General features: G+C 44.9%; 1 protein-coding gene across 1 annotated transcript; it reads left to right on the top strand.

The window, feature by feature from the left end:
- Positions 1 to 404: 404 nt before the first annotated feature.
- On the top strand, positions 405 to 8697 carry LOC117455377 (NADH dehydrogenase [ubiquinone] iron-sulfur protein 8, mitochondrial-like). Its single transcript, XM_034094872.2, has 8 exons — positions 405 to 514; positions 3414 to 3469; positions 4495 to 4560; positions 5241 to 5330; positions 5501 to 5609; positions 5919 to 5982; positions 6083 to 6211; positions 8135 to 8697. Exons 2-8 carry the CDS (start codon positions 3427 to 3429, stop codon positions 8264 to 8266), a joined length of 633 nt encoding a protein of 210 aa, XP_033950763.1. The 5' UTR covers positions 405 to 514; positions 3414 to 3426; the 3' UTR covers positions 8267 to 8697.
- The last annotated feature ends 6013 nt before the right edge of the window (positions 8698 to 14710 follow it).

Below are 14710 nucleotides of genomic sequence, written 5' to 3'. Positions count from 1 at the left end.
CACAGCAGCAGACGCACACAATGACGTCCGCTGGCGCATCATAAACACGTCGGATAGTGAAAGTGCATTCGGATTCTCTAAAGTACCGCAGTCTCTTCTCCTAAGTCCTTTTAAATTCTCCTATCCACTATCCCTTAACCCCGTGACGTTTCACTCAGAGGTCAAGGAATAGACGATAGGGTTAGAACGTAGGAGCTGATTTTTAAACTATCCGACTGCAGCCGAGGAGGGGGATTTGATGAAATGAGAAAGGGCCTAAGACGCAAGTGAGGGGGGCAGGGATGTAAGTTAAGCGACTTGTATCCCCATGGATGTATATTAAGAACATGTCCGTCCCCCGGACTGACGGGGACTGTGCGCTTTAACAAACTCCAGGAGATGGCAGTAGTGCAACCAGAAAAGCTGTAGAGGAAGTGACGGAATTACGTTGGGTAACTTCCTGTACACTCAGGGTCCGGTCCGTTCCGCAAATCGTCCGCTGTTCTGGTTTAGAAGGCCAAATAGCAACATTTCGGTAAGTTCAAACCACTTTAAATGCATACATGTTATTTCTTTCAAATTGAATTGAAAGAAAATTGAATAGTGAATGTTTTATTATTTATATTGATATGATTATAATTACCCTTCATTCACCTTCGAGCAAAAGTCCTTGACAGTCTGAGCTCTCGCTTCTTACGTCGACGTTAGCTAACCGGTGAGCTTTACCCTTCACTCACTAAACACACACAGTCTGACTAAACTCACCGTCTGATCCACTTATTGCCCACTACACTGCTGGGATTAACTGCCCGGTGTCACTGGGTTATTCTTGCGTGCTTTGCAAAATACTGTAGACTAACATCAGCTAAACATTGGACATGTTACGTAAGTTAGCTAGCAATATTTGCATCAGGGTAAGCTGAGGTCAATGATTCCAGGTTTAAGTGTATGTAGAGTTATGTGCCTCAGAATATGACTTTGTACAAAGTAAGACAATGCTATCACGTTAGCAGCTGAGAAACGCTAAGGTTACACCATCGCTCAGAGCAGGCCATATTTATGAGGGTCTTTTTGAGTGAGTGTTTAGGACAGATGGAGTATCCTTCGGACTAAAGGCTACAGTAACGGTTAACATAAACTAGGGTTCTGATGAGAACCCAATGTAGAACAATGTCACCGTTAAGTGTCTGTCAGAATCAACCTAGCGCTGTTTGGATTCTGACAGACATCTGGGAGAAGAGAGACACTGTTAACCAGGGGCGGATCAAGAAAAATATTCATGGGGTGGCAGGAGAATTTGAGGGGTGGCATCCCCTGGCAGAAGTATATGCTGATTTAATCGCAATCATATCAATCAATGTTAACTTGGAAAGCCACAATATTGATATTTTAACTCAATAACATTAGGTGACATTATTGTGGCACATCAGTAAAGCCTGACATATAAATATAAGGTGGCAGACATCATTTAATGAATGTTAACTGAGCAATACCTGAATGAGTTTGTTTCACTCTTAGACCAGCAGGGGTACCAAATCTATGCAGACTGCTGCAATAAGTACATTAATTAACTGTCTCATCGATGTTTGTCTAAATTAATATGATAATATTAACAAGCATATTATTCCTATCAGCTGTCAATCACTGTTATGATTCACATATTCAGTGTTATTATTAAATAAACTATATTTTTTGGAGGAGTTAATGATGAATGTTCCTCAAGATGCTTGCTCACCCTCCTTCAAATTTGAAAGACAAGTAATTACTATATATCAAAAGAATCAAAAGAACAGTTCAGCGCCCCACGACTTCACTGCAAACGGTTACAACCTTGACTTTACACCAGAAAGAACAAACAATAAAGAAGTGACTAACTGCATCAGTTAGGGTTAAAAAAACATGTATTCAGCTAAAACATAAACATCGCTGCAGTTATTATCCAGTGGAGAGCCCTTACCTACTGGTCTAGTTAAATCAAAGAGGTTACTTTCTTTTGACTTGGCAGTGAAGTTTTACACATCGTCTTATTTTACTTTCTCAGGACTTGAAACAGTTTTTTGGGGGCAGACCCCCACAAAGAAGAAAAATATTATACACACGTAAGGTCATCATCTTAACAGTTTGTTATTCTCATCGACTCATCCGTGAGCAGAGCGTGAAGTTGCCTATAACAGCTGAATGTGGCGATGACCATCTTGATCAGCAAAACGCCTCTCAAACAATTTAAAGCTATGGTGCGTTTTGATTCAATGTCAAACTTGACGGGCTCTTCTCTGTCATTGTAGACCGCAAACAGTGGCGGCTCCATAGTGTTTGTGTTGGGTAATCTCTGGTAGGGCTAACCCTACAGCGGTGGGGCTCAAGTCAGTATTTGCAATGTAATTACATACACGCTCCCCTTGACAGTGAAACGCCACGCGTGAGGTTTAGATTATTTCCATGTCTCAATCCAAATGGAACTGTATGAAATAAAAAGGCACATTTGTCTTGTAGTAAATAAAAAGGGCGACCTGGAGCCAATCCTGCAATTTCCCCACAGGTGAAAGAGTTGACCTGCTGAAAACCCAACCCCTGCACACATTCTGGTACTCTCTTGAGAAGAAAAATAAATACATCTATTACTACACGACATATTTAAAGAAAATGAATGCCATTTTAGTTTTTTGTTACTTTGTTCTGAAAGCTGAACCTGCTGCTCCTCACAGAGGAAGAGGCTGTGAATGACTTTACATTGTGGATAAGGGTGGATAGCCCCCATTGTTCTGTGTTTCAAAATGAAAGACAGCCCACACACCTATCAATCATCAAATCAACACGTAATGTTGTATCGATGTATCGGGACTTCCTGCAACAACACCACGCCGTTATCGTGATTCTGATTGGCCAGAAGACAGTTGGCGGACTTTATTTTGCTTACCTTAACATCATTTTTCATGGTGGGGCTAAGGTGGAGCTAAGCCATTTCTTGGTATGGCTGTAGCCTACCCCAGCCATACCCTGGCGCCGCCACTGACCGCAAATACCTCATTCCTTCCGTCTACTTGCATCCGAAATGCTTCTCGTTTTGCGCTGTCCCCCGTTCAAATGAAATCGCCGGCAATCATATTTCCACGCTTGCGCCAGGGGGGGAGGGGTAACAAGGCTCGCGTCTTGTGCTGCATTCACTTGCACTCGGACATTAGAGATTTTCTCTCATAAATGTCCGATGAGCCACAACTTTTCTTTCAAAACAAAGCTGCCAACTGGGGTGGCAAGGCATTTTTCTGAGGTGGCAGCTGCCACCCCGTGCCACCCCATAGAACCGCCACTGCGGTTAACCTCTAACACGTAGAAACTGTTATCCTTCAAGTATATTATATAATTTATATAAGTATACGATAATGCTTCCATGCTTTTTCTGCACTGTTTCTCATCAGTAATGTGTGTGATTTCAGCGTTGAAGACGTGATGGCTGCAACCCTGCGTTCCCTTTACTCTGTGTCAAGGCCAGGTAAGGGTCTCTTCCTCCCCCCTCTAACCCTAACCCCCCCCCCCCCCCAAGGAAACAGTACCAGTGCAACCAGCATGGTCGTAGACCAAATATAACTTAAATAAATTAGATGGTTTGGAAATGACACAACTCAAGTTGTATAGTCTTAAAGTAATATAGGTGTGTCAATAATATAATCCATTTCAGATTGAAAAATAGATCGGCCTGCTATAAGCAAATGGCCATGGACCGGAAGTTGTGTCTTTGTCACAGTGACATGTTGTAAAACACATTAGCCCTTTCTCAACTCCCCTCCTCGACTCCTATCCTCGAGACTTAGTCCCGCCCACAGGAGATGCGAGCGGAGGACTGAGGAGGGGAACCGAGGAGAGCCGAGGAGAGAGGAGGGGAGCCGAGGAGAGAGGAGGGGAGCCGAGGAGGGGAACCGAGGAGAGAGGAGGGGAAGCAGCAGGCGGTTAGAGAAATGAGAACTCCTCTCCTCTGAGCGGTCATTTTAAAGAGACGTCCATTAATGATGACAGAAGGCACAGCAGCCTCTGTCTGATGGACAGATGTGTTCATGACCACTTCTATATTTACTTTGATTCATTCACAGGGCGGTGTCATGAGACGATAACAGGCTGCAGATGAGGACAGAATGTAGTATAAGTTCTCATGAACACAGTTCTGCCCGTCAGACAGAGTGTTGCTGTGCCTCGGTCACCATTAGCATGCAGAGCTGTCATTGGTTGAGATCAGTCCAGCCGTGCGTCACGCCTCTTTTAAACATCACTGTTGCCGGAAATACATCCCCAGAGGATACATCAGTGTCCTCGGTGATGGCTCCTCCAGAGACTCTCCTCCATGCTCCATCTTCGGTGTGCATTTAGAGAAAGGAGATGTCCTTCATTACGGCGCGCTGAAATCGAGTCCGGGTCACCACCGGAGGAAATTAGAGACCTGAGAAAGGGCTCTTGAGAGCTTTGTAGCATCCTTCAGTTGTCTAGTCAGTGAGATCTTAATGATTATTCAATTTTTCCTTTCAGGCACTTTGGTGGCCAGCCATAATCTAATGAGGTCTTTTGGTGTGTCCTCACAAAGAGAAGGGTTCAGTAAGTAACTGTGTGTGTGTGTGTGTGTGTGTGTGTGTGTGTGTGTGTGTGTGTGTGTGTGTGTGTGTGTGTGTGTGTGTGTGTGTGTGTGTGTGTGTGTGTGTGTGTGTGTGTGTGTGTGTGTGTGTGTGTGTGTGTGTGTGTGTGTTGTGTGTGTGTGTGTGTGTGTGTGTGTGTGTGTGTGTGTGTGTGTGTGTGTGTGTGTGTGTGTGTGTGTGTGTGTGTGTGTGTGTGTGTGTGTGTGTGTGTGTGTGTGTGTGTGTGTGTGTGTGTGTGTGTGTGTGTGTATGAATAATGTTAATCCAATTCCACACATTTATGTTCTATCAGTCGCTGATTGTTAAGTTTTCAAATCGTAATAAAGCTGCTTCACCTGGTCTTGGCCTTAGCTTAGCACGTAGCATCCTGATTTGTTTCTGAAGGAGAAGCTTTCCGAGCCATGATAAGGGGAGGGAGCTAGGGCAATACTTCAATTATCATCTTTCAATGGTATTGTGAAATCATAAATTGAGATATGCAGTTTCTCAATTGCGTCATCTAAAAGGATAATAACAAGCACATTCTAACTCACATTTCTCAAAAATAAAATGTCTGTGTAAATAAGGTAATGTGTGATCAATCTGATGGAGCGTACTCCCAACACGGTGTACGCAGCTCACCTGTTGTGCTTGTGTGTGCAGAGTATGTCAACGCCAAAGACATCCCCACAGACATGAAGTCCATCACAGACCGGGCGGCTCAGACTCTGCTGTGGACGGAGCTCTTCAGAGGTCAGCTCAGCATGGTCATATTTAAAAATGTCTCCTGAAGGCGAATGCATGTAACAGTTAATGGGATCGGATGGAGCTGTTTCCACGGATACGCTTCTGTCCCTGTGATCTGTGTCAGTCTGACGGAGGTTCTCTTCTCATTAACATGACTGATTGTGTTGTGATGTCAGGTCTTGGCATGACGATGAGCTACCTGTTTCGAGAGCCCGCTACCATCAACTACCCGTTTGAGAAGGGGCCCCTGTCCCCCCGCTTCAGAGGAGAACACGCACTGCGCAGGTGAGGAGGACCCCCTTGTTTTCTTATTGCAAGGTCATTGTCAACTGCTAGCTTAAAGCTATGTGCGGCACTCAGGGCATTAGCATAGCAGCAAAGAACTACGTGCTAATGGTATCCCTCTGCACTGCGCTCATTGGGCGGTTAGCTTTTCCAATGACCTCCCAACACAAAACGTACTTTTGGAACCAGATGGATTGAATTTGTTACGCTTATTGGCCAAAGCTTAGGATGACATTTTTCTTAATTTGTCTTTGGAGTCATCGCACAGTCCATAGCAGCTTAACAGTCTTTGTGATGATGTTACACCAGGTATCCTTCAGGAGAGGAGCGCTGCATCGCCTGCAAGCTGTGTGAAGCCATTTGCCCTGCACAGGTACGCACGCACGCACACACACGCACACACACTCTCCCTCCCAGATCAAAGAACAGCTCTGTCAGTGCGTCTCTTTGTCTCTGACCATGTGTATGTGCAGGCCATCACCATCGAAGCAGAGACTCGTGCTGACGGCAGCAGGAGGACGACTCGCTACGACATCGACATGACCAAATGCATCTACTGCGGCTTCTGTCAGGAGGCGTGTCCTGTGGACGCCATTGTAGAGGTGTGTGTATGATCCTGACGATGTGTGACACACAGGGTGTCGGCATGTTTAGACTGCAGACTTGCATGATAGTAGGACAGTCCTTTAAATAATATTAATAACTTGGACTTATATAGCGCCTTTCACGAAAGCCAAGGACGCTTTAAACAGTCATTGTTTTGTTTATCAGCATGATATGGACTTGGTATTGAGAATCTTAGAATTTCACTGCTATTGATAAATTAGAAGACCTTAATTCGTCCCATAGAGGGGACATGAAAGAGGCTCTGCATTGACCCCTCCTAGGGTTAGGAGCAGTGTACGGAACGGTGCCTTGCTCAGGGACACCTCGGTAGCACTTGGGCTTTCTGGGACTTGAACCGGCGACCTTCTGATTCCCAAGCCAAGTCCCTACGGACACTTCTGGTGACATGACATCCCCTCAGTGGTCACAATCAGGAGACACGGTTTTCTTTTCTTTATGTTCATTCCATTCCAAATTACAGTTAATGTATTGCCATGTCCAAAAGAAAGGGCAGGGAGAACAACAACAGACTATGGAGGGTAAACAACAACAGACTATGGAGGAGAACAACAACAGGCTATGGAGGAGAACAACAGACTGTTGGGTACCGAACTCCGGTTCCGATCAGGGCGGGGCGGGGAATGTAGCGAGCACAGGACCAGGGTTGGGAAGCAAAATAAGAACAAATAATAATTGTCCAGTACGGGATTAATAAGTTGTTGGGACAGGAGTCGCTCTCTCTCTCTCTCTCTCTCTCTCTCTCTCTCTCTCTCTCTCAATGAATTCCTTTCAATAAGCTTTATTGGCATGAATGTCAGGGGAACAATATTGCAAAGTGTCAAGGATAATACAGTTCAATAGTGAAATGATGATAACAAAAAAAAAATGAATTGATGAGGTAAACTAAAGTAGATAAATATATGTAAAAAAAACAATAAGCTTTGTGTGTCTCTCTCTCTATCTACAGCCTATCTTATGTTTTTTCTCTAACACGTAATGAAAGTTATTAGTTTTAGCATTTTAGTTCCTTGGTAGTTATTATTGACCACCTCTATGAAGTAAAGCAGCCCGTGTGCTCGCGCTGTCCTCACGCCCCGGACTGTGAGCCAGACTCGGAGGAGCACAGGGATGTCAGTAGTGTTTATCAAGCAGGGTATACAAAGTACATTCTTTAAATGAAAATACTATGTATTTACTTTAACAGCCAGTGAAGCAGTGGGTATCTGTCAGATGTGTGTTGCAGGACATGTGTTGGACAGGCTGTGTTTGGGTGGACTTTGTGTCCCGCAGGCAGGTTGCAGTGTAACATGGACTGGACATTCTCAAATTGCACCACTGCAGACATTATTTGTATATAATTGTATTCAATAACAACAACCAAATTAAAGTGTATGAAGTGATTTGTAAATATTATAGATAATATGTGCTTGTCAGTGTATTTTGAAATGCAGCAGCTGCAGTCACTGCATTGACTTTTAACATTACAACTGTGTACTTTGATGATTGATGTTAGCCTCGTTAGCATCATTAGCTGTGATGGTGTTTCATACATTATCTCCGTCCTCTCTGTGGAGCCTGAAGACACAGATATTTTCTTTTACCATTTTCTATCGAAGTAAAAGTAAAGGAATTCATAACTTTGGATCTGTTTTGTTGTTTGACATCCAATACACGAAACAGCAGCTTTTAGTAGGCAGTATAAAAAGGGTTTTCCGCTTGGCACCAGCTCGTTGTTTTCACCAGAAAGTGGGCAGGGCCGTCATTTTGCCGCGCCGTGACGAAGCACCTTTGTAGGACTGTTTAATGATGGCTTACTGTGACTTTGCATGTTTTGGTCCTCATCCTTGCCTCTGACCCCCCTCTCTTCCTTTTATTCCTGCTCCGACCTCTGACCCCCCCCCCCCCTCCTATTTCTCCAGGGTCCTAATTTTGAGTTTTCCACTGAAACTCACGAAGAACTGCTGTACAACAAGGAGAAGCTCCTCAACAACGGAGACAAGTGGGAGGCCGAGATAGCTGCCAACATACAAGCTGATTACCTTTACCGATAGAGCCCCCCCACACACTCACTCAGAGTATAGTTAGCACTTCATAACACACTCATACATCCGTTCTGTACATACTGTAAGAAGACAGACTCGGCTGTGGATGAGCTCAGGGTTGGAATCTAGTTTGCAGAGCATCTTTTATTTCACACCAAACATGCCATGTGTTGAGTATACTTTGATATGTCTCTTGTTTTACCATGTCATTGTTTAGATTGCATATTTATTATAAAATGGCTGTCTGTGTGATACCTCAGCATTGTCCAGTCCTTCATGCGGGGGTCTGGAGCTGTGGCAGTGTCAGTGCTGTACACTGATAGCAGACTGCTGATGTCCCATACAAGAATACACAAGTTAGTGTTATGATCTTGGATGTCAGTGCAGAGTGTTTTGGCTGTTTTCACCCTGACTCAAAAAATAAAGTTAAGTGGAAAACATATTGTGTCTATCGTTCTTCTTTACCTTGCAAAATAAATGTACAACAGTCCACCACATGTAAAGGTCTACAAACTGATCAGACCCCTCTGAGAGCGGGACTGTGACTGCTGCCTCCAGCTGGGTTATGTCATTCATCCGAGCCTTTCATGTCTCAAAGGTCAATGTGTAAAGGTCAATGTTAGGGGGGTTACTTGGTGTAAAGTTATCTGATTGGTAAATGAAATGAGTTTAGCTCTACAAAGTACAAGTTACAGAAAAGGCTCAAAGACCTTGACAACTCATTATTTTGATAAAAGTTTGTATGGAAGAATTAACAAAAATAGGTATTTACTAGGGATGTAACGATACCAAAAACTCACGGTACGATAATATCGCGATTAAAAAGTCCACGGTACGATATTTATCGCGATATTGAAAAATAAAGAAAAAAATGTATTAAAAAAAATAATTTGTTTACATTTTTTCTTTTCTTTATTAAATAATCAATCTGATTTGTACAACATTTTAGAACGATAGTAGTATTTTAAAGTGTCAACAATATAATCAGACCCTGCAATAGAATAAATCAAGTTTCACTTTAGTTTTTCAAGTAACTCAACTCTCACTCAGCATCATCAAGGTTATCTTTCAGGAATATGAGCATGTCCACATTTCCAGGTAGAAGCTGGGATGTTTGGGCGTTTACAAAATCCCCTGCTGTGGAAAAAACTCTTGCTTGGTACTGATGTTGCTGGGACAGAGAGATATGCTTTGGCCATGGGTAACAGCCAGTGGCGGCTCCAGAGTATTTTTGTTGGGTAATCTATGGTAGGGCTAACCCTACAGTGGTGGGGCTCAAGTCAGTATTTGCAATGTAATTACATACACGCTTCCCTTGACAGTGAAACGCCACGCGTGAGGTTTAGATTATTTCCATGTCTCAATCCAAATGGAACTGTATGAAATAAAAAGGCACATTTGTCTTGTAGTAAATAAAAAGGGCGACCTGGAGCCAATCCTGCAACTTCCCCACAAGTGAAAGAGTTACATGCTGAAAACCCAACCCCTGCAGGGAGGTCTAGGGGGATTCTCCCCCAGGAGATTTTTTGAAATGCTAACATAAAATACACATTCTGGTACTCTCTTGAGAAGAAAATAAATACATCTATTACTACCCGACATATTTAAAAAAATGAATGCTATTTTAGTTTTGTGTTACTTTGTTCTGAAAGCTGAACCAGCTGCTCCTCACAAAGAGAAGAGGCTGTGAATGACTTTACATTGTGGATAAGGGAGGATAGCCCCCATTGTTCTGTGTGTCAACATGAAAGACAGCCCACACACCTATCAATCATCAAACCGTGGGGTCTTATTTCATGTAATGTTGTATCGATGTATATAGAGATGCACTACAGCAAAATTATTATTATTATTACTTCCTGCAACAACACCTCGCCGTTATCTTGATTCTGATTGGCCAGAAGACATTATCAAAGATGTTCTATTGAGAAGACGATCACTACGTGACAAAAGTTTTCAAAACCGTTTCTAGTCTTCGGTATTTCCAGACAAGTGGCTACTGAAATCAATCTTACTAACTGCTGTCTGTGCAATTTACTCCGCGCGAGTTGGCGGACTTTATTTTGCGTACTTTAACATCATTTTTCATGGTGGGGCTAAGCCATTTCTTGGTATGGCTGTAGCCTACCCCAGAGCCGTATAATAGAAGAGTTACGACAACGGAAGTCCAAAAACGGTTATCGTCACGTGGTTCATGCAGACGAGGATCGTTCCCCGGAAGTTCATGGCGGGTAATGTGAATGCATTGATAACAGGAGATAGAACTACGATTTTTGGTAATTATTAGTGAATACAGTTTTTGATTTGCAATATGTATACAACAAATCGATATGTGTATGTATTTACATCAATATGTTTAAAAAAATAAAATAGAATTTGCTAATATTAAGTGATAATATTAGGATTAGTGTGAACAACTAGTTTACATGTTAGGCTAACAGTGCCTTGGTTAAAGAGCCTGTTGCTGTTTATGTATAGCTTTGAATTCTTTAAAGCCAATATTATCTTCTTAAACTTGTATGGTAGTCAGGAGCATCACTTTCTAATGTTTGATATATTTAGCAGGAGGGGATCTAAAGTAATGCTTTAAAATTCAGATTAGATTCATTTCTACCATTTTCTTAAATTCATGGTAGTTTCAGTAATCCCCTGGTAATTGAGGACACAAGTTATCTAAATGACTAATGTCATCTTTATGGCTTTCAGAAAGGACAGCAGACCGACAGGTGACTATCAGCAGGAGCAGCAGCATGATGATGATGATGATGATGTTAAATGTGTTGTTTTAGGAACATCCATTGCAAATACATGGAATTCAATAAACATTGAATAGCATATCATGCAGTTTGTCGGTGCCTTTTCCTCTGTGTTGTCCTGGTTTGCTGTGCTGCCTCCTAGTTGCCACCATGGTTTGCTGTGCTGCCTGGGGATGCTCAAATCGCTCCGAGAAAGGAGTACGAATGTACGGCTTCCCCACTGACACAGAGCGGAGGAAAAAATGGCTGGCTCAAGTCAGCAGCAGCAATTTCACGACCAACAGCAAAAAAATATGTGATTTATATACAAACACTGCATTTGCACTTTTTCACCAAACGAAAACCACACCATTGGGAAAGCTTAATGTTTTGTTTAATACAAAAAAACAGGGAAAGACTTGAAAAACACAGAGTTGAGACTCAGGGTGCAGTGTGAGGGTCTCAGTGCAGGTATTCAGGCTCCATTGAATCCCCCTCTGGTTCTTGTGCTGAGAGAGGGAGTAACAGACAGGAGAAAGGGTTATACACACACAGCACACCTATTGGATGGGAAATTGCCTTGGGGCGATAAGGTGTGGTCTCTGTTCCCAACTGAAGTTATGGAGCTTTATTATTTGTGAGTTTAACAAAGTATGACAAATGGCATCAGTAACAGATGTGATATGAATTTCTATAAAGTTGTCTCACATTCTTGGTCATATTTTATATACAGTATGTAATGAGTATAACATGTCCAGTAAGTATAAAGTGTTTCCTAATACTGTGTATTCAACCACTATGGAATATGTATGTGGGCAGACAAAACTGAGTTGTTCTGTGTGTGAAGTAACCTCAAGTCACTCCGCAGGCACATTTTGATGCAGACCAGTTTGTCAAGACAAATAAGGGCAAGACTAGGCTGAGAGCAGAGGCTATACCCACCATCTTCGTGCATCGCCCTGCGGTCAAAAAGAGAAGGGCCCCTGCACCTGCCAACATCACTGCCCTCCACCTGCCAGCACCCAGCCAGAGGAGAGCAAACAACAAAAACAAGCAAGGTGTCCCGTCATGTACCTGGAAGTTTGGGTTGGCAAAATGGAGTAAGAGAGGGACTTGAAAAACCTTGGTGGCTCTCTACTCATGTTGTTACAGTTGTCTTGGTTATAGTTCTCAAGTTGTTTTTTTTTTTAAATATGAAATAAAAAATTGAAGTGAAATCAACCTCTTCTCTGGAAAACAAACTTTGATTTCTCTGTCTTGTGAGTTTTCAGTCTTGCAGTTTTGCTCCTCCACCTGTAACATCACTGCCCCTCCACCTGCCATACAGTAGGTTACTAACAAGATTACTTATATAATACAGTGATAGAATACATGTTTAGTATGCTTACTTATATAAAACAGTAGTATTAAACTTACCTTGTGTTTTCACTCTCACTTAAGTCCCTCTCCCTTTGCCATCAATCCAGAATCAGCTGAGCTGCAACATTATACAGACAGGTAATAATCAACATAATCACAAGGACACAATATGGCTCTGCTAAAAACACTCACTCTTACACGCACCAAAGTTATATTTATCTAATATTTAACTCCCTCCACCACCGCATACAATCCCGTTTAGAAGCCCCTCTTCTCTAATTCAACATGTTGGACGAAATTGTTACGGTAGAGCGAAGGAAGCAGGTAGGACCCAAATGCAGATTAAAGTCAAAATAATTCCTTTATTTCAAGGCTATATATATATATATATATATATATATATATATATACACACATATATACAGGCAGAACAGAACACTCACCGAGGACAAGCCAAATCACAAGACAACCCGACAAAGAGAGACAGAAAACACAGAACTTAAATACACCCAGGACTAATCACATAAACACGAGACAGGTGAGGAGGGAGGAGAAAACACATAGGTACCAGGTGAACACAATTGGGTAATCAGAGAGGGAAACCGACAGAAAGCAAACAGGCAGGAAACGGGGGTGAACACTTTACAAAAATAAAATAGGAAACCCAAAGATAGAAAAGGACACGAAAAATACTAACACAGACAAATCCTAAGGCGCATCACTAAGCCACCAGGGTGGGAGGAGGGGGTCAGGAGGACGGGACTGAACTGACCGCCCAGGGGCAAGGCAGAGGACCAGGAAGGGGTCTCGGGCGGACGGCCCGGGGGCAAGGCAGAGGACCAGGAAGGGGTCTCGGGCGGACGGCCCGGGGGTAAGGCAGAGTCCAAAAAGGGGGATTCGGGAGGACGGCCCGGGGGCAAGGCAGAGGACCAGGAAGGGGTCTCGGGCAGACGGCCCGGGGGTAAGGCGGAGTCCAAAAAGGGGGACTCGGGCGGACGGCCCGGGGGCAAGACAGAGTCCAAGGTGGGGACCATGGAGGGGCGAAGGCAGCGGCAGGAAGAGTCAGGGGGCCGGGCCCGAGGGCGAGGACCGCTGCACTCAGGGGGCCGGGCTCGAGGGTGAAGACCAGACAGCTCCGCAGGCCAGGCAGGAAGGCGCTGACGGGACAGTGCCGGAGGCCGGGCAGGACCCGGTGTCGGAGCTGGTGGGATAGGCCTCGGCAGGATCCCCCACGGAAGAGGACCAGGACACGGGATTGGCAGGACCCCCGGCAGGAGAGCAGTCGGCGGGGCTTCCAACAGCACAGGACAAAGGGTTGGCAGGACCCCCGGCAGGAGAGCAGTCTGCGGGACCTCCAACGGCACAGGACCTGGGGTTGGCAGGACCCCCGGCAGAAGAGTAGTCTGCGGGACCTCCAACGGCACAGGACCTGGGGTTGGCAGGACCCCCGGCAGAAGAGTAGTCTGCGGGACCTCCAACAGCACTTCAGTAGGGACTTTAGATGGGACTAGAGAAGGGACTAGAGAAGGGACTAGGAAAGTGACCTGAGGAGGGACTAGGGAAGGGACTAGGGAAGGGACTAGAGAAGGGACTACAGAGGGGACTAGAGAAGGGACCAGAGGAGGAACTAGAGAACGAAACTTGAGAGGAGACTCGAGAGGGAACTTGAGGAGGGACTAGAGGAGGGACTAAAGGAGGGAACTGGAGAGGGGTCTCCAGAGGGGACTAGAGGAGAGACTAGAGGAGGGACTAGAGAACGGAACTTGAGAGGGGACTCGAGAGGCGAACTAGAGAGGGGACTCGAGGAGGGACTAGAGGAGGGACCAGTGGAGGGACTAAAGGAGGGAACTGGAGAGGGGACTCCAGAGGGGACTAGAGGAGGGACTAGAGAAGGGAACTTGAGAGGGGACTCGAGAGGCAAACTAGAGAGGGGACTCGAGGAGGGACTAAAGGAGGGACCAGAGGAGGGACTAAAGGAGGGAACTCGAGAGGGAACTTGAGGGGGAACTGGAGATGGGACTGTGGCAGCTGGGGCCACATCTGGGTCTGGCACCAAGGCTGCTGGGACCGGGACTGGGGCCGGAATTGAAGCCAGAATCCTGGCTGAAAGGTCCGGTTCTGGAGCCGGAAACATGGCTGTAAAGTCCGGTTCCGGAGCAGGGACCGTGGCTGCTGGGACCGGCACTGGAGCCGGAACCATGGCTGCAGGGCAGGGAACCGGAACACGGATCCATGGCTGTGTGGGGTGGTACTGGAGCACGGTACCATGGCTATGTGGGATGGTACTGGGGCACGGAACCATGGCTGCTGGGGCCAGAACTGGGTCCGTAACCATGGCTGCTGGGGGCTGAACTGGTTC

This window comes from Pseudochaenichthys georgianus, chromosome 1 (genome assembly GCF_902827115.2).
Source record: "Pseudochaenichthys georgianus chromosome 1, fPseGeo1.2, whole genome shotgun sequence".
Taxonomy (NCBI): Eukaryota; Metazoa; Chordata; class Actinopteri; order Perciformes; family Channichthyidae; genus Pseudochaenichthys; species Pseudochaenichthys georgianus.
This window is presented reverse-complemented; position numbering and strand designations above follow the sequence as displayed.